This window comes from Phacochoerus africanus, chromosome 1 (assembly GCF_016906955.1).
Source record: "Phacochoerus africanus isolate WHEZ1 chromosome 1, ROS_Pafr_v1, whole genome shotgun sequence".
NCBI lineage: Eukaryota > Metazoa > Chordata > Mammalia > Artiodactyla > Suidae > Phacochoerus > Phacochoerus africanus.
This window is the reverse complement of record NC_062544.1, coordinates 57,102,618-57,129,364: the sequence shown is the minus strand read 5'-3', so window position 1 is coordinate 57,129,364 and position 26,747 is coordinate 57,102,618. Positions and strand designations below refer to the sequence as shown.

Genomic DNA, 26,747 nt, shown 5'->3' with positions numbered 1-26,747 from the left:
AAGTCATGTTGAATTAGTAGGCGATATTTAACAAGGTCACTCTTGGAGTAAAGCTTTATATAGTATTTGTGTCAGGAAGAGGCCTAAACCCACAGAGAAAAATATAACTCTTTTTTCCTGAGTTACACTCGTGTGGCCAATATCACTGATCACCAGATTCCCTATACAGCCCAGTGTTTCTCTGGACTGTCTATGACGGAGTTGGAAAGATTAGACATGCAGACTTCTCGACTTCTCCCCAACTCAATTAGACTGAGAGATTGGGCCTGGGAATCTGCACCTTAAGTTCTCCAGGTGATTAATCTGCACACCGAAGTCTGGTTATAATACAAGAGTAATTATTTTAAATAAACCACAACTGACTTGCTCTTGCAAAAATTTAAATGTATAGAGTAGGTAATTTCTATTATAGAGATTCATCCTGCAGACAGGTTATTTACACAGAAAACGATTTCCCTCAGAATTTTTTATAAACTAGCAAGCTGCTATGTTATATTTAATATGTAAATTATTTTATCAAATATAGTTCACATATGACCTTTGAAAATAGGGAGTGCGGAACACCTGATAGCCAAAGCAAGGTGTATGGTAATAATGACGCTGTCACTGTATTTACACTGTGTCAGCCTTGTTTAAAAACTTTATATGTATTATTCGCTTAATCCTCACAACAGTATGAGGAGAGTGGTATTACTGTTCCAATTTTACACATGAGGAAGTTAAGGCTTGTAACTTGACCAAAGCCATACAGGTAGCAGGAGGCAGCATTGGGATTTGAACACAGGTGGCCTGGCTTTAGAGTCAAGCTTCTGCTTTTGCCTATTACAGTGTACTGCTTCTCATCACAGAGCAACCAAAAACTTAATCATGGACTTGGAGAACAGACTCGTGGTTGCCAAGTGGGAAGAGGAGGGAGTGGGAGGGACTGGGAATTTGGGGTTAATAGATGCAGACTGTTGCCTTTGGGATGAATAAGCAATGAGATCCTGCTGTATAGCACTGGGAACTGTATCTAGTCACTTATGATGAAGCCTGATAATGTGAGAAAAAGGAATGTATACATGTATGTGTGACTGGGTCACCCTGCTGTACAGTAGACAATTGACAGAACACTGTAAACCAGCTATCATGGAAAAAAATTAAAATCATTAAAAAAAAACAAAAACAAAAGCTGAGTGAGAGTAAAGCTGAAAAGATGACTGTGTGAGCCACCATGACCTTGGCAGACCCTAGACTAAGAATCAGGAGTCTTGCGGTTTAGATCCTAACTCCAAGACTCACTCACCTTCACTGAGGCTGTTTCCCTTCTATGAAATTAGAGAGGAGAGCATGCTGTTCATAGGTATTTTCAAATAGAAATTTCGGCACACCATTGTGTGTTTTGTAAGTGTAAGCTTAAGGGGGGCATTACTATTACCTGGGCTGCTCCAGGCCTTTGTGCCCTGTAAAGATTTAATATTTGAACGCATTTGCCCACTTATTAATGGCATCTGATGGTGATTTTAGAGGGTTCCTTTTGTTCTGATTTGCACAGATTTCATATATGTCCCTTTCGCCACCCTCTCCCAGTCTTTGAACTCTCACATAAACGTTAGTATATCCTATTTAATGAGTCTGAGATATGTTTATCTACTTTCCAAAATAGTATGAGTTTATTTCCTGAAGAAGATAGAACATTCTTTATCTAGAAACATCTTGTTGCCTCTCATCTTCTTACGCATCCCTAATATTTTTTTTTTTTTTAATTATCTTTGATGAGCTCTTCTCCAGAAAGAAGGGACCATTTCAAGTGGAATCTTTTGGTCAAGGCTTTATTATATCTTCATAATTCTGCAGTTGTGGTGACTGGGTCAGAGTTCATCTGGACCGTATTCATTCTAACAGGGTTAACAAGTGTGTCAGATTGTCAAGTCATGGCTCTGACTGACTTTGGCTTTGAGGTTTTCCTTCATAATAAACAATGGGCCCTGAGCCAAAAAAGCTTATGGTTTAGAGTCACATACTGATGACTAAATATGACAAGTGATTTGCCCTCAGATTCATTTTCTTACCCTGGAGCTCGCTTTATGCTTTTTGAATGAATCATATCTGGAGAATATCCATAACTAAAAATAATTTGACTGCGGACTTCCCTTTGCAGCTAAAGTGCTCAGGCGAGGGCACTGGAGGAGGAATATAGAAAGCCTAGGTTAGAGCTTAGTCAGAAGAGAAAGCCAGCCTTGCTAAATTATGCTTTGCATCTCTTACACAAACACTGCACCCTAAACATGCTCTCTTAGAAGATTGCAAGGGGAATTTTTATTCATTACTGATTATTCTGCACAAAATTCCTCTGGATGCAAATACCAAAGGTGGGACTTGGTTTCTCTTGGGCTTCTGTCATTTTTCGGTATACACAGTTGCTGGAAAAGATTCACTTTGAACAAATAACTTTGGGAATTCACTGTAAAAATATGTTCCAAGGGGAAAATTAATCAGCGCAGCTATAATTTATAGATTCGAGAAAGACCTTTGCTTCAGCTTTTATGTTTACTTCGTGAAATATTAACTATTAGCAAATGTAGAGTTTGCTGAAGCTAAAATGAAAGAAAGCAAAACCCTTCAGCCCTCCTCTGATTCATTTATTTGATGGTCGGCAGTAATAACTCTGTTGCTCTCTAATCTGCTCCCCTTTTCTTGGTAATTCTCGTAAACAAGATGACATATGTAGTCAAGTGAAAAATGTTTACTATTGGCCAGATGAGTTAATCAAACTGGAAAATGCAAGTTTCACATCAGCCTTATGTAAGTTTAAGTTTTCAGTTAACATTTGAGAGAAATGGGTCAGTGTGGTCAGTACACCAGTAAAATAAATAGTCTGGATAAAGCTGATTTCAGTAAAGTGGGTGCATTCCTGGGTTGCCGGCTTACGCTAAAAGGAATGTGTCCCTGATGTCCTTTTTCTTCAGATCAGTCCCTTTATAGGCTTGATCTGAGGTCAGTCTTTCATGAGGCTGTAAGTTTGAGTTAACAACTTCCTGCCTCTTAAAAAAGGAGGCAATAGAATTCTGGAGAAACTGATGAAATAGAAGACAGGGAATGAGTGGGTCACGGAAATGCTTTCTTGGGGCAACAGAATATATTTCTTGCACATTATTTATATGGGTATCGCCTGAGTTGCTGCTATGTCTTCTGTGCCCATTTGGCTTGGTTTCTTCTACTTTTCCTCATCGAAGCACTGAAAAGAGTTGATGTTAAGATGAGTGTGTAAATTCCACTTCTTCCAGCAGAATCCATTTTATGTGGCCAGTGACAAGGTTAGTAGAGACTTAGAAGGTTTTTGTTGTTGTTTATTTGTTGGCTTCCTGTTGGTTTTAAAAGTAGGAATTTCTGGGCCAGCTTTTTTAAGTGTTTTCACACTGTTTTATCTTTGCTGCATGTGTTATTTTGCTGTTGCTTGACACTGTGAATTTACTTTTATAGTAGTTTGCTATGCCAGGGGCAAATTAGGCCACACTCCCGGGGAAGAAGTCTCCTGGTTCTGTTCCTAACTCTCCTGGAAGTTGTCTGTAATCATCTCTGTTCTTCATCATCTTGAAAAGTGGTGACTGAAGAAATCCGTTTTAAATGCCCTAAATAGTCCTGAATTGAATATTTTTGGTCGTCTTCATATAAGGGTTTCCAAAAAATTTCAACAGAAAACCTGTTGGAAGTTAGGAGTTCCCATTGTGGCGCAGTGGTTAACGAATCCGACTAGGAACCATGAGGTTGTGGGTTCGATCCCTGGCCTTGCTGGGTGGGTTAACGATCCGGCGTTGCTGTGAGCTGTGGTGTAGGTTGCAGACGCAGCTCAGATCCCACGTTGCTGTGGCTCTGGCGTAGGCTGGTGGCTACAGCTCCAATTGCACCCCTAGCCTGGGAAGCTCCATGTGCCGAGGGAGTGGCCCTAGAAAAAGGCAAAAAGACAAAAAAAACAAAAACAACAACAACAAAAAACCTGCTGGAAGTAAATTTAAAGATCAAAATTGCTGACAAAGAATAGCTGCAAGGTTTAAAGCTGTAATTCTCTCACTTTGCTTCTATAAAACACTGGCATTCCCTAGATGAGACAGAGATATTCACTGTGCTGAAGTCAAATCACGTTTTTTTTTTTTAATCTCTTGTCTTTTTAGGGCCACACCCACGGCATATGGAGGTTCCCAGGCTAGGGTCCGAATCAGAGCTGTAGCCGCTGGCCTATGCCACAGCCGCAGCAACGTGGGATCCTTAACCCACTGAACAAGACCAGGGATCGAACCCGTGTCCTCACAGATACTAGTCACATTCATTAACTACTGGGCCACGACAGAATTCCCTCAAATAATATTTTTTGAAGAACTTTGTCCTTATTCAGCAAACAACATACAGCTCTTAGGGGAGGTGCTGAACGGTGCTGTAAGAATGTTGGTCTGGGGGCAAGAAGGATTGGAATGAGAGAGACTTCCCTCTGTGGGCCGCATCTCCCTTCACTTCCCCAGGCCTAACTCCTGAGAATTACAGACTGCTCCTTAAAGGGTAGCCCCGAGACTGTGCAACCTCAGGCTTCATTCCTTCACCAAGCCTTCAGTAGAATCATACAAGGCCAGCTCCTCTAGATGTGAGAAATATTTTCCTGCAGTTGGAAGAAGCTCATCATGCATAAAAGTTTATGTTAAGAAGACAAATTCTTACTCCACAGTCTGGTTTCAGGGCCCTGCTTGACTCCTTTCTTTCCCAAACTAGGGGAGGGGTGGAGCACCCAGCAGAGGCTATGCACAGTGTGGTCCACCAGCCAGCGCTGACAAGATAAGCTTAGCAAACTTTATAGTAGTTTGATATATTTATTGACTCTAATAAAAAATTTGGATCTGTATTTTAGTCTTTTAATTTTTCTAGAAATATTTATCTGCAAGTGGTTGGAAATTAGCAAACAAAGACTGGCCTTGCACCACAGATGGTTTGAGAAGCCCTGCTCTAGGCATGGCCCCTGGTTGGAAGCTGAGGCCCTTTCCAAGGTGCCTCCCTTTTATCCCAGGAAGGGGGCTTGTTCTTTCTTACTCCCATGTCCAAGAGCCTTCTTTTCTTTTCTTTCTTTTTTTTCAATTTTTGTAAAATACATATCACATAAAATTTACCATCTGAACCATTATTAGGTATACATCTTGGTGTTAAGTACGTTCACAGTGTTGTGAAACCAATCTCTAGAAGTCTTTTCATCTTGCAGAACTAAAATTCTATACCCACTAAACAGTAACTATTTATTTATTTATTTTTATGGCCACACTTGTGGCATATGGAAGTTCCCAGGCTAGGAATCGAACCAGAGCTACAGCTGCCAGCCTGCGCCACAGCATTGCCAGATCTGAGCCACATCTGTGACCTACACCACAGCTCGTGGCAATGCCAGTTCCTTAACCCACTGAATGAGGCCAGATATCAAACCCAAATCCTCATGGATACTGGTCTGGTTCGTTTCCACTGAGCCATAACGGGAACTCCAACAGCAACTCCTTACTTCAGACTGTTGATTGTGTCCTTTGATCCATAGCTGTAGATTTTGATGTAGTCTGTTTTGCCTACTTTTGTTGTTGCCTATGATTTTGGTGTCATATAAAAAAAAAATCATTGCCCAATCCTATGTTATAACACTTTCCCCTAAATTTGCTTCTAGGAGTTTTATAGTTTTTGCTCTTGGGTTTAGGTCCATGATCTCTGCTGAGTTAACTTTTGTTTGTGGCATAAGGTAAGGGTCCTGTTTCATTGCATGTGGACATAGAGTATTCCCAACACAATTTGTTAAAAGGAGCCTAGTCCTTATGCTTAGTTATTCCCTACTTGGCAAAATGAAAGAAAACGTAGTAAACAAGTGGGAAACTTTGGACACTAGTTTATGCCTTCGTTTTGGCCATCTGGGGAAGGAGAGCATGGCGGTTGAATGCACGCTAAGCAGAACATGAAACTAAGTGTTATAATTTGATGTTGAATACACTTAACATGGCTGTTGGCTATCAACATTTTTATTATTTCAAAAGTGGAATTTAAAATAAATTCATGGATTTTCACAAAGAAAACCATTCAACCTTCCAAACAAATTGACATCCTTTAAAATACCTGGAGAGGAAAAGGAAATTGTTAGGTCTGGTTATAAAAAGTAAGAGCCTATGTGACTGGGATGTAAAAATTTACTCATTGAATTTTGCTGAGGTCATTGCTGGGGGAAAAAAGATATCTCCTTTGAAAAACTAATCTTTATTTTTTTCTTTTGCTTTTGCTTTGGCTGGTAGGAAATTTAGTGCTAAGTTTTATGCTTAGTTATATACCTTTTCATTGCTTTATCCTTGGCTTTCTGCTCATTTATTTTTCTTTATAGGTCCATTTTATTGAGATACAGTTTATATACAATGAAATACAAAACACACTCATTTCACGTCTTGACAAATGTATATACCTATGTAATCATCACTTTAGTCAAGCTTATAGACTGTTTCCATGCCCCCAGAATGGTCCCCCAAGCCTCCCTGCCATCATTACTCTCTTCTGCCCTTCGTTAAATAGTTCCATTGATTCTGTGCCTTTCAGTGTTAGCCACCAACCTACTAAAAATACTTTTGGAAGTAGGTGGATTATAAAAAAAAAAAAAGTAACTACATAAATGAAATAGCTTTTTCAAGCTCTAGAATTTTTTCCTGTGAACCTGTTTCTTTTTTTATATCCAAAAAAAAGCACCTCTACAACTTCTTAATAATTCTCATTTCAAGTAACATTGATGAGTGGGTGTCTTATGAAGCATTGCCAAGTATCTTTAGAGGACCATGTTCTTTTAATTCCCTTAGAAATTAAATAGCTAATTCTAAGGATTAAAAAAAAAAACTTTCCAGGACATTTTATTGCAAAATATAGATAGAAGCACATTTTCTTAGAATAAAGTCATTTAACTTAAACATATTTTAACTCACAGTATTATCTTCATTTTTTTTTTTTGCATTTTTTGGAATGTATTGCTGCAAATATCTTCAATACAAACAGCACCATGGATGATGCTGAATGGTAGAAACCAGGCACAAAATAGTGCACACTCTAGGCGTGACACAGTGATGGGACCAACACAGGGGAGGCTCATCTATGCCAACCGAGATCAGGATATGGTTACCTGTACCCGGGGTAGGTGGGGTGTTAGTAACTGCAGAGGGGTATGAGGGGCCTCAGAGCCATTAGTCCTGCTCTTTCTTCATCTGGGTGTTGGTTTCCAGATGGCATGTCCAGTTTTTGAAAATCCAGGGAACTGTACATTTATGAACTATGCACTTTTCTGTTTGTATTGTGCTTGAATTAATGTTAAAAACACACACTTCCTCTTCATCTACCCCGGACTTTTAGTCCTTTGGGACCCACTAATCAAGATCAACCCCCACATTTGATAGAGGAGGAAATCAACCCCCTGAGAAGGGAAACACCTGTTCCCAGGTAGCAAAGCAAGTCAGTGGCCACACTGGGAATGGATCCCCAGCCTGAGGCTTAGCTCAGGGACTCCTCACAGCTTCAAGCTTCCAAAGGATTTTTTTTAAACCAGACAAACTTGTTCCTGTGCAGATTTGTCTATACTCAAGGGGTCAACAGCTTTGCCAGAAGATGAAATATGTCAGGAGCACCAGTTGCCCTGTTTGTAGCATGTTAGAAAGCCAAGGCTTCTACTCTCTAGTAAAGCAGCAACTCATGACCTTTGAAAATACATAGCTGGTTTTGGAAATGTTAAAGCTATGACTTGTTTATAGATGACATAAGAGTGTCTTAAAGCGCCAACAAGAAATTTAACCACCTGGATTGTGTATGGGGACAGCATGGGCTCTCTAGGTAGGTAGCTGGAGAGACAGGAATAGTGTGACTAAGTTATGCACGAGGAGTTCTAGCACATGGCTTGCCTCAGAACAGCACAGCATGGAAGGTTTATATTTCTCCTTCACAATAATAAGGAAATAGCAAGAAGTAATATAAGGATTTTTTCCTTTCAATTTTATTGCAGTATAATTGACACACAGCACTGTACAAGTTTAAGGAGTACAGCATAAAGATCTGACTTACATACATCATGAAATGACTATCACAGTAAGTTCAGTGAATAGCTATCATCTCATATAGATACAATTTTATTATTATTAAAGTATCATTGATTTACAGTGTTTCTTCAAGGTCTGTTGTACAGCAAAGTAAGCCAATTACACACATTTCTAGATACAAATTAAAGAAATAAAACCCCCCCTTTTTTTTTCACCGTGGATGAGAACTCCAGGATTTCTTCTCTTGACAACTTTCATATACAACCTACAGCAGTGTTAATTATATACATCATGTCGTATGTTACACCCCTGGTACTTATTTGTCTTATAACTTGAAGTTTGTACCTTTTGACTGGCTTCCTCCAACTCCTGCTCCCCCCACCCCCCAGCTTTGATAACCACAAATCTGGTCTCTTTTTCTATGAATTTGTTTGTTTTTAAAGTGTAGTTGACCTAAAGCTCTATCTGTGTTAGTTCCTGGTATACAACATAGTGATTTGATATTTCTATACATTTTACAGTGATCATCCTGATAAGTCTAGTTATCTGCTGTCGTTGTACAAAGATATCACATAATTATTGAACCTGTTCCCCACACTGTACCTTTCATACTCATGACTCATGTACTTTGTAACTGGAAGTTTGTACCTCTTCATCTCCCTCATCTATTTCTCTCCTCCCTCAGCCCCCTCCCCTCTGGCAGTCACCTGTTGAGTAATATAAGATTTTAACCCTGTTTCACTTGCCAAATGAAAGGAATTACTGGAGTTCCCGTTGTGGCTCAGTGGCTAATGAATCCGACTAGGAACCATGAGGTTGCAGGTTCGATCCCTGGCCTTGCTCAGTGGGTTAAGGATCCCGTGTTGCCATGAGCTGGGGTGTAGGTCGCAGATGTGGCTCCGATCCTGCGTTGCCGTGGCTGTGGAGTAGGCCGGCGGCGGCTACAGCTCCAATTCGACCCCTAGCCTGGGAACCTCCATATGCCACGGAAGCGGCCTAAAAAATGACAAAAAGACAAAAAAAAAAAAATGGTCATTATTTTTACCATTCTGGAATTATCTTGATATAGGGACTTGAATTGTAAAGGAAGGTGCAAACTAAAGTATATCATCTTCAGATATAATGCTTTAATGTGTCCTCATAATGTAGTAAAGCTGTTTTTAAAAGGAAATCATCAGTAGCATGACCAGAAGGGGCATCAGTTATAACCATTTGATATTTTCTTGAAATTATTTTCTGTGTGAACAGTGTAAAAAGGAATATCATTGAACCAGATAGGTTTACAAAGTACAGCAGGTTCTAATGCAGAGGTTGCTTGATATACTGTGTGCCAGTATTACAGGTGGTAAGTCCTAAAATGCTTGACATGTCTATGCATTGATTTGGGTGGAGGGAATATTCATTTGCTTGTTGTTTTGTGCTGTTGTTGTTTTGTTTTGTTTTTCTGGCAGTGCCTGAATTACTGTATCTATTATCTATTATTTTAAACTCATCAGATAAGAAAACTGTTGACTCAAATTCTCTTATTCGTGTTCACCATAATCACATTCCTTTGGACTACTTAAGTAGGAACAGCCTAGAGAGTTATAAATAAAAGTCATGTAGATTCTTGCTTGGAGACTGTAGTTTGGCCTCCCAAATGGTCCTAGTTAGCCTGAGTTTGAAGGAGAGGAGGGTTCTGTGTGTACAGTAATTGTGCTTATATTTTCTTTTTTTTTTTATGACTGATGTTTTCATTTTATTTAAGAAAAGGAAAACATACACAGTCTGCCACAGAAGGAAAACCTTTAAAAGAATCTGAACGTAATTAAGTGTCCGTCATCCTTTTCTTTGCCAGAGATTTAATGATGTCTAATAATTGAGATATAGTTGATTTCCTAAATGTACTTCCACTTGATGAGAGTGGTAAAGTCTAATAAACACTTGCCAACTAAATTTTTCCTCTTCTTAACTCTCTTTTAGGACTCAGCCCAAAACCATGTTTGCCCAAGTTGAATCTGATGATGAGGAAACAAAAAATGAGCCAGAATGGAAAAAACGTAAAATTTGAAGACTCTCACATGAGAGCTGTTTGCATGAGTGGAAGGGATACTGAACATTTTTTTAATGAAATAAAAACACATTTTTATGAGCAGGTTTTGTTCTTTGCATTATTGAACCAATCAGAAGATTGGTAATTGTGCTTATATTTTCTGTTTTGTTTGTTTGTTTGTTTTTTGGTTTTTTTTAATGGCTGTACCCATGACACATGGAAGGTCCTGGGCCAGGGATTGAATTTGAGCCACAGCTGTGACCTACGCTGCAGCTGTGGCAACACTGGATCTTTTAACCCACTGTACCAGGCCAGGGGTTGAACTCACTCCTCCACAGTGACCTGAGCTGCTGCATTTGGATTCTTAATCCACTGTGCCACAGCAGGAACTCCTGCTTACATTTTTTTTTACCTATAGCCATTAAACTGTATTATGAGTAAATAGGAAATAGATTCTTAGTGTATTACCAAGTACTTTAGGTATTTGGAAACTTTATTCAACAGTTATTGGTCTCATACAGGTTCTTTTGTCTTGGGGGAGGGGAATGTGCATTGAGATGTACATCTGTCTTGAGCAACTCTAGGAGCATAATATGGAAGTAGACATCAAAATGTTGAATATTTCTGGATAATTTCACAACGGTTGTTTACATGAGTATAAATAATTAGGCTGAGTTCAAACTAAAAGTATTGCCATACTAGGGAAGAACGTGTACCTGATTATCATTCAACAGCAGAAAACAGTGCTTAGGAGTTAGGAAGCAGGCTTTGAAGTCAGACTGATAGGGTTCCATTCTTGGCTCTGCTCTTTACTGTTTGGGTCACCATGACAGAGCTTCCCTCTTCTAAACTCAGATAATAATAGTATAACATCTTCATAGGTTTGTCAAAAGGATTAGATAAGAGGATAGGATTAATACCAGATATGCAGTAAATGTATACTAAATCTTTGTTCTTTTAAAATAGAGCTAGTGATATAGACTTGGCCTGATTTTTATCCATATAAAGATAGACATTAGTTTCATCTCAATAGATGCAGAAAAGGTTTTTGACAAAATTCAACATCCATTTCTGATAAAAACTCCAGAGAGTGAGGATAGAGAGAATCTTACCTCAACATAATAAAATGTATATATATATATATATGAAGAACCCACAGCAAATATCATTCTCAGTGGTGAAAAATGGAAAACATTCCCACTAAGATCAGGAACAAGACAAGGACGTGCACTTTCACCACTATTATTCAACATAGTTTTGGAAGTCCTGGCCGTGGCAATCAGAGAAGAAAAAGAAATAAAAGGAATCCAAATTGGAAAAGAAGAAGTAAAACTTTCACTGTTTGCAGGTGACATCATACTGTACTTAGAAAACCCTAAAGACAACACCAGAAAACTGTTAGAACTCATCAGCAAATTTGGCAAAGTTGCAGGCTACAAAATTAATACACAGAAATCAATTGCATATCTATATACTAATAATGAGGATCAGAAAGAAATCAGAGAAACCATCCCATTCACAACCACATCAAGAAGAATAAAATACCTAGGAATAAACCTACCTAAGGAGACAAGAGACCTATACTCTGAAAACTATAAAATGTTGATGAAAGAAATCAAAGATGACACAAACAGATGGAAAGATATACCATGCTCTTGGATTGGAAGAATCATTATTGTCAAAATGACTATACCACCCAAGGCAATGTACAGATGCAATGCAATCCCCATCAAATTACCAAAGACATTCTTCACAGAACTAGTACAGAATACCTTAAAATTTGTATGAAAACAGAAGAGACCACAAATAACCAAAGCGTATTGAAAAGGAAAAAACAAAAATGGAGGAATTGAGCTTCCTGACTTTAGACAATACTATGAAGCTACAGTCATCAAAACAATATGGTACTGGCCAGATAGACCAATGGAACAGGCTAGAAAGTCCAGATGTAAACCCAAGCACCTATGGTCAACTCATCTATGACAAAGGAGGACAGAACATACAGTGGAAGAAAGATAGCCTCTTCAGTAAATGGTGCTGGGAAAACTGGAAAGCTACATGTAAAAGAGTGAAAGTAGAACACTATCTAATACCATATACAAAAATAAACTCAAAATGGATTAAAGACCTAAATATAAGGCCAGATACTATAAAACTTCTAGAGGAAAACAGAGGCAAAATGCTCTTTGACATAAATCACAGCAACATCTTGTTTGATCCACCTCCTAGAATAATGACAGTAAAGATGCAAATAAACCCATGGGACCCAAGCAAGCTCAAAAGCTTTTCCACAGCAAAGGAAACCATTAAAAAAAAAACAAAAAGACAACCCACAGAATGGGAGAAAATCTTTGCCAGTGATGCAGTAGACAAAGTCCTAATCTCCAAAATATACAAACACCTCATGCAACTGAACAATAAAAAAATAAACAATCCAACTGAAAATGGGCAGAAGACCTAAACAGACATTTCTCCAAAGAAGACATATGGATGGCCAACAGGCATATGAAAAAATGCTCAACATTACTGGAGTTCCCATCGTGGTGCAGCAGAAACAAATCCAACTAGGAACCATGAGATGGCAGGTTTGATCCCTGGCCTCGCTCAGTGGGTTAAGGATCCGGTGTTGCCATGAGCTGTGGTGTAGATTACAGATATAGCTTGGATTATGCATCGCTGTGGCTCTGGTGTAGGCCAGCGGCTACAGCTCCAATTGGATCCCTAGCCTGGGAACCTCCATATGCGACGGGTGCAGCCCTGAAAAGACAAAACAAACAAACAAACAAAATCACTGATTATTAGAGAAAGGCAAGTCAAAACGACAATGAGGTGCCACCTCACACCAGTCAGAATGGCCAACATTAACAAGTCAATAAATAATGTGCTGGAGAGGGTGTGGAGAAAAGAGAACACTTCAACACTCTTGGTGGGAATGTAAATTGGTACAACCACTAAGGAAAACAGTATGGAGGAAACTAAGTATAGAGCTACCATGATCCAGCAATTCCACTGCTGGGCATATATCTGTTCAAATCTTTCATTGAAAAAGATACATGTACCCCCGATGTTCATAACAGCACTATTCACAATAGCCACAGCGTGGAAACCACCTAAATGTCCATCAACAGATGAAAGGATTAAGAAGATGTGGTACATATAAACAATGGAATATTACTCAGCTATAAAAAAGACAAACCAATGCCATTTGTAGCAACATGGATGGATCTAGAGAACCTCATACTAAGTGAAGTAAGCCAGAAAGAAAAAGACAAATACTATATGATATCACTTATTTGTGGGATCTAAAATATGGAACAGATGATCATATCTAAAAATAACAAACAAGAAACAGAAACAGACCATGGCCAAGAAGAGCAGACTTGGGATTTCCAAGGGGGAAAGTGGAGGGAGTGGGATGGATGGGCATCTTGAGGGTTTTTTTGGATGCAAACTTATATTTGGAATGGATGGGCAATGGGATCCTTCTCTATAGCACAGGGAAATGTGTGTGATTGGGTCACTTTGCTGTACAACAGAACTTGATGAAACATTCATTGTAAATCAACTATAATAAAAAACTGAAAAAATAGAAAGATATAAAAATGCTTTGTAAATGTAAGACTATATAAGTAGAAGGCATTAAAAAAAATCATTCTAAGAAATCCTTGTGCTTTTATGACTAGAAAACTAAAAACTTGGTGGTTTGTCCAAAGTAATAATGAGTCAATAGAAAAAGCCCATTTCATTCTCAAGCATGAAAAGGGCCAGTTGTGTTGTAACAATGACAAAATCATCTTTGTGCTAAATGTGCCTTTCTCTCCCCTGGCTTCACATAGTCCTGGGGTCATTACTGCAGGTCATATAGTCCCTGCTAGACAATTCAGGTGTCTTAATATTCTCGCCTTCTGTTCTCCTGCTCTCATCTGTCCGAGGGACTTAAATTGTTATAAAAGTGCTTGATAATCCAAAATTATATCAGAAAGATTCTGGTTCTACAAGCATCACATACCACACTCCCTCACACCTTTGCCCCTAAATCTTTTTTAACAACCACTCAAACTCACATAGATTTCTTTTGCCTCTACAGTTCTGAGGTTGGCGCTCCTGCTGTGGCCAATGGGGGTTAATGATCTGGCTTGTCTCTATTGGAGGTGCAGGTTTGATCGGTGCAGGTTTGATCATTACAGTAGGTTAAAGACCCAGAGTTGACCTGTGGCGTAGGTCACTGCTGTGGTTTGGATTCAGTCCCTGTTCCCCTGAGAACTTCTATATGCTTTAAGGGAAGCCGGAAAAAAAAAAAAAAAAAAAAAAAAGCAAAGAAAAACTGCAGTTCTGAGGTGCTGGTGGGCATTCTTCATAGATAAATCCTAAAAACCATTCTTGTATGCTACTTTTTACCCTTTTCTTCTCCATCCCCATCTTCATCCTGTTCCCCCTCCCTAGTCACTTAGCTTAATAGGTGAGAGGAGGAAGAACTAACATTTGCTGAGTGCCTGACCAATGACTCTTCTAAGGTCTTCATTGGCATTCGCTCATTTAATCCTCACATAACCCCCAGGTACAGACAAAACTGCTAAACCCATTTTCAGATGAGACAAAAGTCCAGGACATCAAATAATCTGTCCAAGGCCACAGTTGGGGGCGGGGGGGGAATGTATGAAGATCTCTAAATAGCAGTAATTAATAAATCACTGCCCCAAATATTCTATGCCTGTTGAAATACTCTTCATCCAAAATCAATTCCGGGAGTTCCCGTTGTGGCTCAGTGGTTAACGAGTCCGACTAGGAACCATGAGGTTGTGGGTTCGATCCCAGGCCTTGCTCGGTGGGTTAAGGATCTGGCGTTGCTGTGAGCTGTGGTGTAGGTCACAGACACGGCTCGGATCTGGCATTGCTGTGGCTGTGGCCTAGGCCGGCGGCTACAGCTCCGATTGGACTTCTAGCCTGGGAACCTCCATATGCCACGGAGCGGCCCTAGAAAAGGCAAAAAGACCAAAAAACAAACAACAAAAAACACAAAATCAATTATGGACCATTGTTGCTTTCCAGCTGCTTAGGATTTGTAAGTGTATTGCCCCTTGGATAAAATTTACTAAAAGCAATTCATATTTTTTCCCATCTTAACATAACTTTGCACCATATGGAAGTGTTCATCCCGCACAGCCACAAGTTGCAGTGGAGGCTTTGGAGGAAGAAACAAAAGCTTGATCCTAGAGGTCTTGGCGGAGTCTGCTGTGATGTAAGCGGAGAGAGAGGCACATGTAGAAGAAAATTTTCTTCATTGTTACCACAACACAAGTGGCCGTGTTCACGCTCGAGATGATCTATCTCATTCGAGAGAGGTCTGTGAAAAATTATTTTCTCCCTCGAGATGATCAACAGACATGTAAGGATTTCAGCCTCGGTGTGGGGAGCGGGACTGAGCATTCATTTGACCCGTCGTCTCATCACCAGGATCCTGATCCCACGGCGTTGGTTCTCAGCCTTCGTTTCCCACCTTGCTCACAACATTTTTGTTTGCTCAAATAAGGAACCTGAAAGTCATCATGACTCCTCCCCTCCCTTGACTCCCACCTCCTTTAACCATTTGCCAGTGTCCATCCGCTCCACTTTCCAAGTGTCTCCTATATGCCCTCTAGCGCTTAACCTCCTGCCGGGTCTAGACAGACAGGAGCCCCTCTTCCATCCTCACCACCACCTCTCAGGATGTTAGCTCCCAACTCACCTGTTTTTCACATGCTCCTCATCTAATCCAATTTTTTTTTTTTAAAATTCTGCCGTCAGAATTACCTTTAAAACTGAACTCTATCATTTCATTCCCCTGCATAGAGCCTTCCAGAGGCTCTTAGTATCTAACTCACTTGTTTGGTATTGAGGACATTCGGGATCTGGCCTCTCCTGGTCTTTCTTCCTTTTACTCCGGCTCCTCTCCTCTCACACGTGCTACTGAGGTCCAGCTGCATTGAGCCTGGAGAGGATGTGTCCCTTTGTTGTCTGCTTGTTAGTTTTTGAACCCAGGGATCCACTTTGCTTTCCCTGAACAGGCTTCCATGGCAGCTCTGCCCCCACAGTTGCTTCCATGTCGCTCCACTCTGGTGAGTTTTAAGTGTGCATATGTGTGTGGCTTATGGGTCTGAATGTGTCTCTTTCCCCCACTGGGAAGTAGATTATTAAAACTAAAATGTATGGGGTTCTGTGAATATTTGATAAATTTGTTTTTAAAAAATGAGAGGAGCCATATTTCATTCACATTTCTGTTCCTAGATTTTAGTACCGTGAAATGGATTAAAAAGGTGCTTATGAAATATGAGGCAGGAGTTCCCATCGTGGCTCAGCGGTTAACAAACCCAACTAGCATCCATGAGCATGCAGGTTGGATCCCTGGCCTCACTCAGTGGGTTAAGAATCCTGTGTTGCCACGAGCTGTGGTGTAGGTCACGGATGCAGCTTGGATTGTGCATTGCCGTGGTGTCAGCTGGCGGCTACAGCTCCCATTGGACCCCTAACCTGGGAACCTCCATACCCCGCAGGTGTGACCCCGAAGAGACAAAAAGACAAAAAAAAAAATGAGGCATAGGGAAGGAGGAGAAAGGATGAGGAGGGAAGGGAGGGTGAGAAGTGCTTCTGCCTCGCAGGTGGGGAGGAGGATTTTTAACACCCAAGCTTGGCCCGTATCCAGGCTGGCTGTCCTTTCTCTCCTGGGATTTATACAGGTAACTGGACTGCTCATAGGTAACTTTTTGGCCTGAGGAAGAAGCAAGATTGTGAGCAGGTGTGGCCCAACAAGGCCTGAGCCACCATGGCATCCTCAAGCAATTAGCTGTCCTGGGTCACCAAAGCTCTGAGAGAGTGATAGCATGGGGGTTTTAACCTGGGCAGGGGACATGTGAACCCTCTCAAAGTATGCAGCATGCATTGCCCCTGTACATCTTTCTGTAGAGGAGATCTCTAGCATTGATTAATTCTGGGATATTAGGTGTTGCTAGCAGCTCTTTCATCTCCCAAGGGAATTGTGTAGAATTTGCCATTCTTACCCAGAAACCAGAAGTTAACTTTCATACATATTCACACATGCACAAGATACCAGACCAAACAAGCTTGACTCAAAACCAAACTGGCTCCCATTTCATCTTAGGCAGTTAATCTTACTGCTTTGTCAGACCCTATGTTTACTCTTTGAAAGATGATTAGCCTTCTGTCCCATTAAAAAGTGGAATCACCTTCATGATTACATGAAGGCAGCATCCAAAGGTGAGCATTTCCTTGTATCTTCCAAGAGTGAATATTATGAGTCATGGGCCAACTTGGGAAAGATTTTTAAGACTCAATATGACTATTTCAGGAAACTGTGAGGCATTCTGTGTTTGACAACCCAAGAGTCAGCTATGGTAGGAGGAAGAGAGGGCAACCAGGTGCCTGTCTGGATGTACGCATACAGCCTGAGGCAGGAGTCCTTTAGAGGTGATGTGCTTCACCCATTGATCAGCCTTCTTATGTGTGAGGAGATCAGGAAAGGGAGGGTTGTTTGCAGACCCCTTTGAAAAAATCCATCTGGAATGGGCCTACCACAAGCCACCATGACCAGAACTCTGAGATGTGAGGCACACTTGGTCCCAAGTGGGGGTTTTCAAGTCTGCATATCACCATTTTTTAAGGGCTCAGGAAAAGAGAAAAAATTCACAAGATTTTCAAGGTCCAACATCAAAGTTTAGAATCCTGTGGTTCCCCTATCTCCCACTTCCGTCACCCTGCAAGGCCCCACCTGTTGGTGCAGGGCTTGACTTATTATGGTTGTTTTAAGTCATTAAATTTGGGGGTCATTTGTTACATAGCAATAGACAATACAATTTCTTTTTTTTTTAATACTTTAAGCAATTTGAATTTGAATTTAAAGTCAGTATCATATGTATAATTCATGGCATGGTTTGCATTTGTCTATGAAATGATATTAATACTTTAAAGAAGTGATGTTTAAAATGATTTGAGAGTATTGCTCACAATTACAGGTTATTCTGAACAAAATGACAGTTGTTTCTGTACACTGTCCAGGTTGCTATAGTTGTTAAAGACATTTATTTTATGAATAACAGCAATAAAGTTATATCTCAAGATCACCAAGGTATCTGTAAATATAAAACCTATGCTTTAAAGGCACTTACAGAAGTATTTCATTTTAGACTAACCATCTGTTTCCATTTAGGACCACAAATAAACCTTCAAACCACTGGACAGATCATTTGTTCCTTGAAGACTGGGACATGCCTCACAGAGTTTAATACTTAGTCTTGCACTTAATAGTTGCTCAGTAAATATTAGAATTAATTAATTATTTGAGGAGACTGGTTCATGAGCACAGTCTTTGGAATGAGACAGACTGGATTCCAACCCTGGCTTTTCTACTCACTAGCTGTGGTGGCTTAGAGCAAGTCAATGTTCTCATCTATAGAGATACTATATTCCCCAAGGCTTTGCTGACATTTTTCAGTGCCATTTTGGGCACACATTAAGTCTCATTGATAAGAGTCATGCAAATTTTACCAGCTCATTCTCTCCACATGCAAGTTTTATCACCTTGTTATCCTGTACACCTCTCCCTAAGTGTTTCTAGAAATCCCGAAAGGATCTTTTTTTTTTTAATTTATTAAAGTATAGTTGATTTACAAGGTTGTGATAATTTCTGCTGTACAACAAAGAGATTCAGTTATACATGTACATACATCCATTCCCTTTCACATTCTATTCCCACATAGATTATCACAGAATGTTCTTTTTTACAGAATAAAATACATATATTTAAACATAATTACATTCAGACAGATTATTATATCATGGATCTTAAGAAACAGATTATGTGTCTCCCTCTGGAGAAGTGGAATGGAAAATATGCTGAGACAAATAGGAAATTTATTATATGCTTTATCCCATTTTGTATGGCTTTCATCTTTACCATTTAGTATCATCTATTACATTTCAATTTTTCTTTAAAAATTAGCATTATATTAAAATTGCGTATATTATGCAACTAAAATTTATAAGGAAATCCTTATATACCATTAAATATTTTATATAGCATAATAAAAAGAATAACTTAACTGGTAAGAATAACAAAAATAATACACGCTCTGAAAATAAGTAAAATATAAAATGCGGGAGTTCCTGTCGTGGCGCAGTGGTTAACGAATCCGACTAGGAACCATGAGGTTGCGGGTTCGATCCCTGCCCTTGCTCAGTGGGTTAAGGATCCGGCGTTGCTGTGAGCTGTGGTGTAGGTCGCAGACACGGCTCGGATCCCGCATTGCTGTGGCCCTGGTGTAGGCCAGTGGCTACAGATCCAATTTGACCCCTAGCCTGGGAACCTCCATATGCCACGGGAGCGGCCCAAAGAAATAGCAAAAAGACAAAAAAAAAAAATATATATATATAAAATGCATAAATTGGTTAAAAAACAGTGTAACTATATAAATATGCCCTCACAATTTGTTACATCTTATTGATTCTTCAATATAGGCATTACACCATTCTAGGTGATGTGATAAACAAGACATTATAGACCTTACATTGTACCATGGAGAGAAATGGTTATTAAAAATACAATCATAGAACTGTATTATTTAATTGTACATTTGCATTATTTAATTATAATTATCATAAATTCTTCGATGGAAGGGAAATCAGAATCAGATGTAAGAAGACTTCAGCATTCCAAGAATGATGTCAAATGACCCCCTTCATGGTGGATTATGCACTTATTTACTATGAGATATATTTCTTCTCCAGAGATTCCTTGTTTGTGTATCAATTGTAGATTTTTGGTTTGCAGTTATTCTGAAGTTTTGATATGAGTCTCTATGTATATGAGATTGTTTTAAGTTGTTGGTGTCTTAATTGTAAGTTCATCTCCAGTGTCCTGCATTTGTACCCACCTCTTCTCATGATTTCTGATTTTGGTGGTATAATTATGCATGGATGATTTCGTATCTTTACTGTATAGATACCTTTACTGGTGAGCCTTGTCATTTGTGGCATTTTTGTTTCCTGTTGCTGTCTTTTTTTTCTGCTTAGAGAAGTTCCTTTAGTATTTGTTGTAAGGCTGGTTTAGTGTTGCTGAATTCTCTCAACTTTTGCTTATCTGTGAAGGTTTTGCTTTCTTCTTCAAATCTGAATGAGAGCCTTGCTGGGTAGAGTAATCTTGGTTGGAGGTTTTTTCCTTTCATCACGTTAAGTATATCATGCCACTCTCTTCTGGCCTTCAGAGTTTCTGTTGAAAAATCTGCCGATAACCTTATCAGGGCTCCCTTGTATGTGACTTGTTTCTTTTCCCTAGCTGCTTTCAAGATTTTCTCTTTGTCTTTAATTTTGGTCAGTTTGATTAATATGTGTCTCGGTGTATTCCTCCTTGGGTTTATTTTATATGTTACTCGTTGTGCTTCCTGGATTTGAGTGAGTGGTTCCTTTCCCATGTTAGGGAAGTTTTTGGCTATTATCTCTTGGAATATTTTTTCTGTCTCCTTCTCTCTCTCTTCTCCTTCTGGCACCCCTATAATACGGATGTTGGTGCATTTAACGTTGTCCCAGAGTTCTCGGAGACTCTCTTCATTTGTTTTCAATCTTTTTTCTCTTTTCTGTTCTGCATCTGTAATTTCCACTAATCTGTCCTCCACCTTGCTTATTCATTCTTCTGCCTCCTGTATTCTGCTGTTAGCTGCTTCTAGTGAATTTTTTATTTCAGTTATTGTATTTTGCATCTCTTCTTATTTAAATTTTATATCTTGTATCTCTTTTGTCAGTGTTTCCTGTAAGTTATCCATCTTTGCCTCCAGTTTATTTCCAATGTCTTGCATCATCTTCAGCATCAGCAGTCTAAAGTCTTTTTCCTGGAGGCTGAGAATCTCCTCCTCACTTAGCTGATTTTCTGGGATTTTTCCTTTCTCCCTCATCTGAGGTATAGTTCTCTGTCTTTTCATTTTTATAGGTTTTTGGTGTGGTGACCTTTTTACAGATAATAGGGTTGTATGTAGCCTCTTGTACTTCTGGTGTCTGCCCCCCTTGTGGCTGAAGTCAGTATGGGGGCTTGCTGTAGGCTTCCCGATGGGAGGGGCTGATGCCTGCCCACTGGTAGGTGGAGCTGATTCTAATCCCTCTGGTGGGTGGGGCTTAGTCTGTGGATGGGGTTGGAGGCAGCTGTGTGCCTGAGGGGTATTTAGGTAGCCTGTTTACTGAGGGGCGAGGCTGTGATCCCACCTGGATTGTTATTTGCCCTGGGGCTTCTCAGCACTGACTGATGTGTGGGGCCAGATTTTCCCAAAATGGCCCCCTCCAGAGAAAGGAAACTGCTGAATACTCCTGAGTGCTTTGCCTTCAATGTCCCTCCCTCACAACAAGCCACATTCACCCCTGTTTTCCCAGGATGTCCTCCAAGAACTGCAGTCAGGTTTGACCCAGATTCCTATGGAGACCTCGCTCTGCCCTGGGACCAGTGCATGTGAAAGTCTGTGTGCACCTTTTAAGAATGGGGTCTCCATTTCCCCAAGTCCTGTGGAGCCAGATCCCCACACATGAGAGTTTGATGTGGAACTCAGAACTCTCACTCCTGCAGGTGAGTCTCTGTGAACCAGTTAGTTTCCAGTCTGTGGAGCTTCCCACCCGGGAGGTATGAGGTTGTTTATATCGCAAAATCGCCCCTCCTACCTCTTGATGTGGCCTCCTCTTTTTCTTCTGGAGTAGGGTATCTTTTTTAAGGTTTCTGGTCCATTCGGGTGGAGATTGCTCAACTTTTAGTTGTGAATTTTGTTGTTTTTAGGAGAGAAGTTGAGCTCCAGTCCTTCCATTCCGCCATGTTAATCCTCTCTTGACAATGCAATTTCTAATGAAGCTGATTCAGCTTATATTTTGAATATCTGAGTAGATTCATTAGGAATCTGTCTTAAGGCAGTGACACACTTGACTCTTCTTGATGGGATGGGGGTGAGAATACAGATTTTATTCTCTAGGATGGAAAGACTGTCAGGAAACAATTGGGACAAGTCCAGAGATTTTAGCGAAGTGGCATAATTGTAATATTCTTCCTTTCAGTTCCCTTGAGTTAGCAGACTGGCTGTTCCTCCCTCATTTTCCACTCAATCAACTTCACTGGCAGGGTTTCCTTGAGCTGCTACGGCTTCCGCACTTAGATTCTTGGGACAGACAGATGTCAAGCATCGGAGCCTCCCAACCGGAAGTACCCAGTAGGCTGTAAGTCTATGGGTAAGTCTTCCTCACAGCCTTTTGTATTCCAAGGCACCAATGGCTGAATAACTGATGATGGTTTTTCTGTTTACAAGTCACTGTGAAGCGTGGGTGGCTGACCGCTGGATCTCCTCTCGGCTCTGCCCAACAGAGCTGAGGTGACCAGATGTGTCTGGTGCCGCTCCTCGGATCTCTGAAGCTGATTAGCCATGGCAGAAGATAAACATATGTTGGAAGAAAATGTACCACGTTCATCAAGGAGTCAATCCGTGGTATGCTGGTATCTTGGAAGTTGCCTGAAAGATGAAGTCAGAAGTTTTGGGGTCATGTTTCTCCTTTGCTATCCCAGTAACTGTGCGTTTAGGGAAGTCATGTAAACTGTGAGCCTCACTTCATCCGTGGAATGGAGACGATGTTAATAACCCAGCCTGTATCCAAGGGGGTGTCTAATGGTTGTAATGATAGGGGGCTTTGCAGCCTATAACATGATAATATAGTGGTTGGCTCCTGTGTTTATTTAATAAGTAATGTCTCACTGAATGTACGTGAAGGGCACATTCTCAGAAAACAAGCCAAATCTGTATTGGTCCCATAATCAAGGAGAATTGGAGTCTGCATATTCGAGAGGTTATCATCTAACATGGAAATTACCCAAAATTTGGCTGAGGTTGTCTGAGGTGGGCTCTGGCTCTGTTTGGTTCAGCTTCTCATGGAGCCCATGGGGACGTGTTGGCCTCACTGTTGCCTTGTTCACCTCAATGACCTTCATGGTGCTGGTGATGACAGCATCCAAACACCATCCCAATTTAGAAAAATGGGAAAGTTATCTTCTGCATTTCTCATAGGCTATTTTGATAGTGCTTTTTCCCTCCTTGTTTGCCCTTGTTTCTCCAAAGCATTAAAAAGTATCGTGTTCATTTTGTTGGGTGTTGTGTGGTCTTTTCCTCTGACCCTGCTACCTCTTGTTTATGAAAAGTAGCAAGTCAACTGTGACAAATGGCCAGCAGCGATCTTGCCTCCAAAGTACATAGACATTTTTCTTCTCCTTATTTTGTTTTAAAAATGTTTAGGTATTTTTTCTTTGGGGAAAATATCTTATTATTCAGAGATACATAGCATAGAGAAAAGCTCTGGGTTCAAACCCCAGACTGAGAAATTTATCTAATCTCTTTGGAGCCCCAGTGACTCTTGGGGATATTATGGGGCTCAGAGTGTGAATTTGCAAATGAGATGCTATACAAATGTTCTTGTTACTGCTTCTCTTTTCAGTGGCATCCAAGTGGGAGCAGGTGGACTTTTCTGGAATTCTGGTTCAGAATATTTCTTGGAAATGCTGTATCGTGGCATGTATTTTATCTGAAACAAGAAAGTCCTAAGGAACATGTTGTGGATCTGTTTCTTCATCTCAAAAATGTGGACTCTTGGAGTTTCCATCATGGCTCAGCAGAAACGAGGCATGGACTAGCATGGACTAGCATCCATGAGGATGCTGGTTGGAGCCCTGGCCTTGCTCAGTGGATTAAGGATCGGGCATTGCTGTGAGCTGTGGTGTAGGTTGCAGACGCAGCTTGGATCTGGTATGGCTGTTGCTGTGGCTGTGGTGTAGGCTGGCAGCTGCAGCTCCGATTTGATCCCTAGTCTGGGAACCTCCATATGCCGCAGGTGCAGCCCTAAAAAGACAAAAAAGAAACATGGGCCCCTACTTTTGAAATCCAGTCCCTACCCGCACAGTGCCCACCAACAGCTCTGGCCCACCTGGAGGCTAGAAACTAGACCATGCCCTGCTCCTTGCTTTCGTGATCTGCCCCAGTGGCGATGGTCTTTATTTCATCCAGCTCCAAGGCTGGCTGGACCCCAAAAGTGTCACACATGATGCTTCTCTCTTTCACCAGACAATGGGTAGCCTGGAGGTGAGACTCATGACTCTACTTGGGGCCAGATGTGTGATCCTCACCGAGCTGTGTCTGGCTTTATTCACCTCCTCCAAGATCTTTGTCATTATAAACAGTCAACAACACTCAACCTTATTCTTGTCATTTATGTGTAGTCAGCTTTCAGGTTTTCCCCTTTATTGAGGATCATAGGACTGTAAATAATGAGGAGGCAGGACAGCACAACAAGCAAATGTTATTGCTTTTGTCTCTGGAGACATCTGACAAACAGCCCCTCCCCTTTGCCCCATGTGCCTTGGGGACTGCATCACAGCGTGGGCCATGGCAAGGCAGACACTCAGACACTTGTCAGATTGTATTTTACCCCGAAGAGTAATGTTATAATTGAGAGCCCGAGGAGATCAAGGACGGAGCATCCTCTAAGTGATAGTTATGACTAACCATGGGTCATAAATCCAGAGAAAGTGGCAGAAGGCCACTAGAATAATGTGAAAGAGCAAAGTTGTATTTAGACTGTCAGACTTCGAAAGGATATGAGAGACCATCTACTGTGAGCTCCGCATTTGACAGAGGAGGAACCTGGAGCCCCGAGGACCAGCCGTCTGGAGCAGGCCACACTGGTTGTTCATGGTAGAGCTGGGGCCATGACAAAGATCTCTGATAGTGGCCCAGTGTTCAGTGCTGCTATTCGTGGGGGCCATCAACTGGAATGAGAGAGATCTAGCCTAGGATCCCAGCTCTGTGACGTATTATGACCTTGGTTGGGTAAGTTATTTTACTCCCTGGAGGGCTCATTTCCACCAACTATGCAACTGAGAAATGAATCCTTAACTCATGGGATTGTTGTCAAGATTAAATGAGAAAATTAATGTAAGAACAAGACTGAACCCGTGGCCAAGACAGTGCTCAGTACAGGACACGTATTATGGCTGTGCAAAGGACCAATCTACCATGAAGGCTGCATAAATCACTCTACTGTGATGTAAATTTGGCCTAACTGAAATAAATTTCTCACCGGTTCTAGACGAATCTTCTCTCAGCTTGGTTTGCCTGTGTTGCCTTTGAGTGGCTTTCAGAGGCAGAGCTGGATTATCGACCCCTGTCTTTCAAATGCAATCCAGAGAAACTGAGAGCATTTTACCTTGCTAACTTTCTCAGCCATAATTAGTCATATTGGAATTTTTTCATGAATCTGAGACTTCTGCTTGAAATGCAGATTGGCTTTTAAGAAACAGCCCTTGGAGAATCCAAATATTTAGAGGCCTCGATAAAGTCTTTAGATTTTGATGATTTTGAGTGTAGGTCACTGTTGAACTTTCCTGATTTCTCTTTCTCTCTCCTCTTTTTTTTTTTTTTTTTTAAGAGAATTTCAAGCCTGCTTTGAGAGGAGTCAAGGAGAGATGAAGTAATAGCCCAGGACCATCCAAAGGGAAGATGCCAAATGTGAGAAGAAGGGCCCGCTAGCTGGTTATCATGGGGGCGGCATAGAGAGGCTCCGGTGGGTTCAGCAGTGTTGGCGGGGCACCGCTAGGGGCTAAAGGCACCTGGTGGGGTGTCGGGCTGCTGAGTTGGGGTCTGCCTGAGGAGCGGAGCTGCGAGACCGCTGAAGTATAGGACTAGACGGGGCCACTGGCTTCCCTTTGGCTGGTTTCCCTGCATGTGCTGCTTGGCAAGACCCAGACTATGAACTGCAGCAGGTGAATCCATTTGATTTTCAGCTGGGGCGGGGAGACTAAATCCCAGAGCATGTGTTCACAAAGGGGATCAAGGCATGGGCTGAGGTTTCTCTGCTGTGCCACTCAGCTTTATGCAAATCCCGCCCCTTTCTCCTGGTCGTGTTCCTTAGAGGCAGGGCAGTGAGGGAGTTTCTCTTCTGCTTCTAGACACACGGAGGGATAGGGACTTAAAGTAGAATGAAAGTAGCAGGTGTGGCTAAACTGACCCTGCTATCAAGTTTCTATATCCAAGGTGGCATTTTATGGGCATGTTTATAAATATCCCAATAACCCTCCGATACAGGGAGAGTGATCTGGTCTTAGAAAATGCCAGACCAGCGATCCCGCAAAAGTCAAGCCCATGACTGGGGTGTAAGTCATGTGCCTGGGCAGCGTCTGTCTGGGTGGAACATAATTGTGGCTGCATTACTAACCTCTCACTCAGCCCTTTGTCGAAGCAGTCATTCTTTGGGAAATGGGGGTTGGACCCTATCCCCTTCTAAAATCCAAAATGCCATCAGTGGTGTTCTTGCCATATGGCCCATTTTGACAGCTTGTGGTGTCTTACAAATTGCTGAAAGAATGTTGCCTGGAGGGAAGCTCTCTGTTAAGACACGCTATGAATTTGGCCTTCCGGTATAGGGTCTTGCCATGAAAGCGTGATCCAACATCCAGAGAAAATGATTCTAAAATGTTAGGCTGCATCAGAGTCATCTGGGGATAGTTATTAAAAAAAAACCAAGTCCTGGGAGTCCCCGTTGTGGCTCAGCAGGAACATTGTGGTTCAACTAGCATCCATGAGGTTGCAGGTTCAATCCCTGGCCTTGCTCAG

At 41.1% G+C, this 26,747-nt stretch overlaps 1 protein-coding gene across 3 annotated transcripts in view; it reads left to right on the top strand.

Moving 5' to 3' along the window:
* Positions 1-10,182, top strand: part of WDR70 (WD repeat domain 70) — a 294,335-nt gene extending 284,153 nt beyond the window's left edge. For all 3 annotated transcript variants that reach the window (XM_047766810.1, XM_047766803.1, XM_047766821.1), the window contains exon 18: positions 10,014-10,182. In XM_047766810.1, coding sequence (XP_047622766.1) covers positions 10,014-10,101 — 88 coding nt within the window. In that variant the 3' untranslated portion in view covers positions 10,102-10,182. The remainder of the gene's footprint in view (positions 1-10,013) is intronic.
* Positions 10,183-26,747: the final 16,565 nt, after the last annotated feature.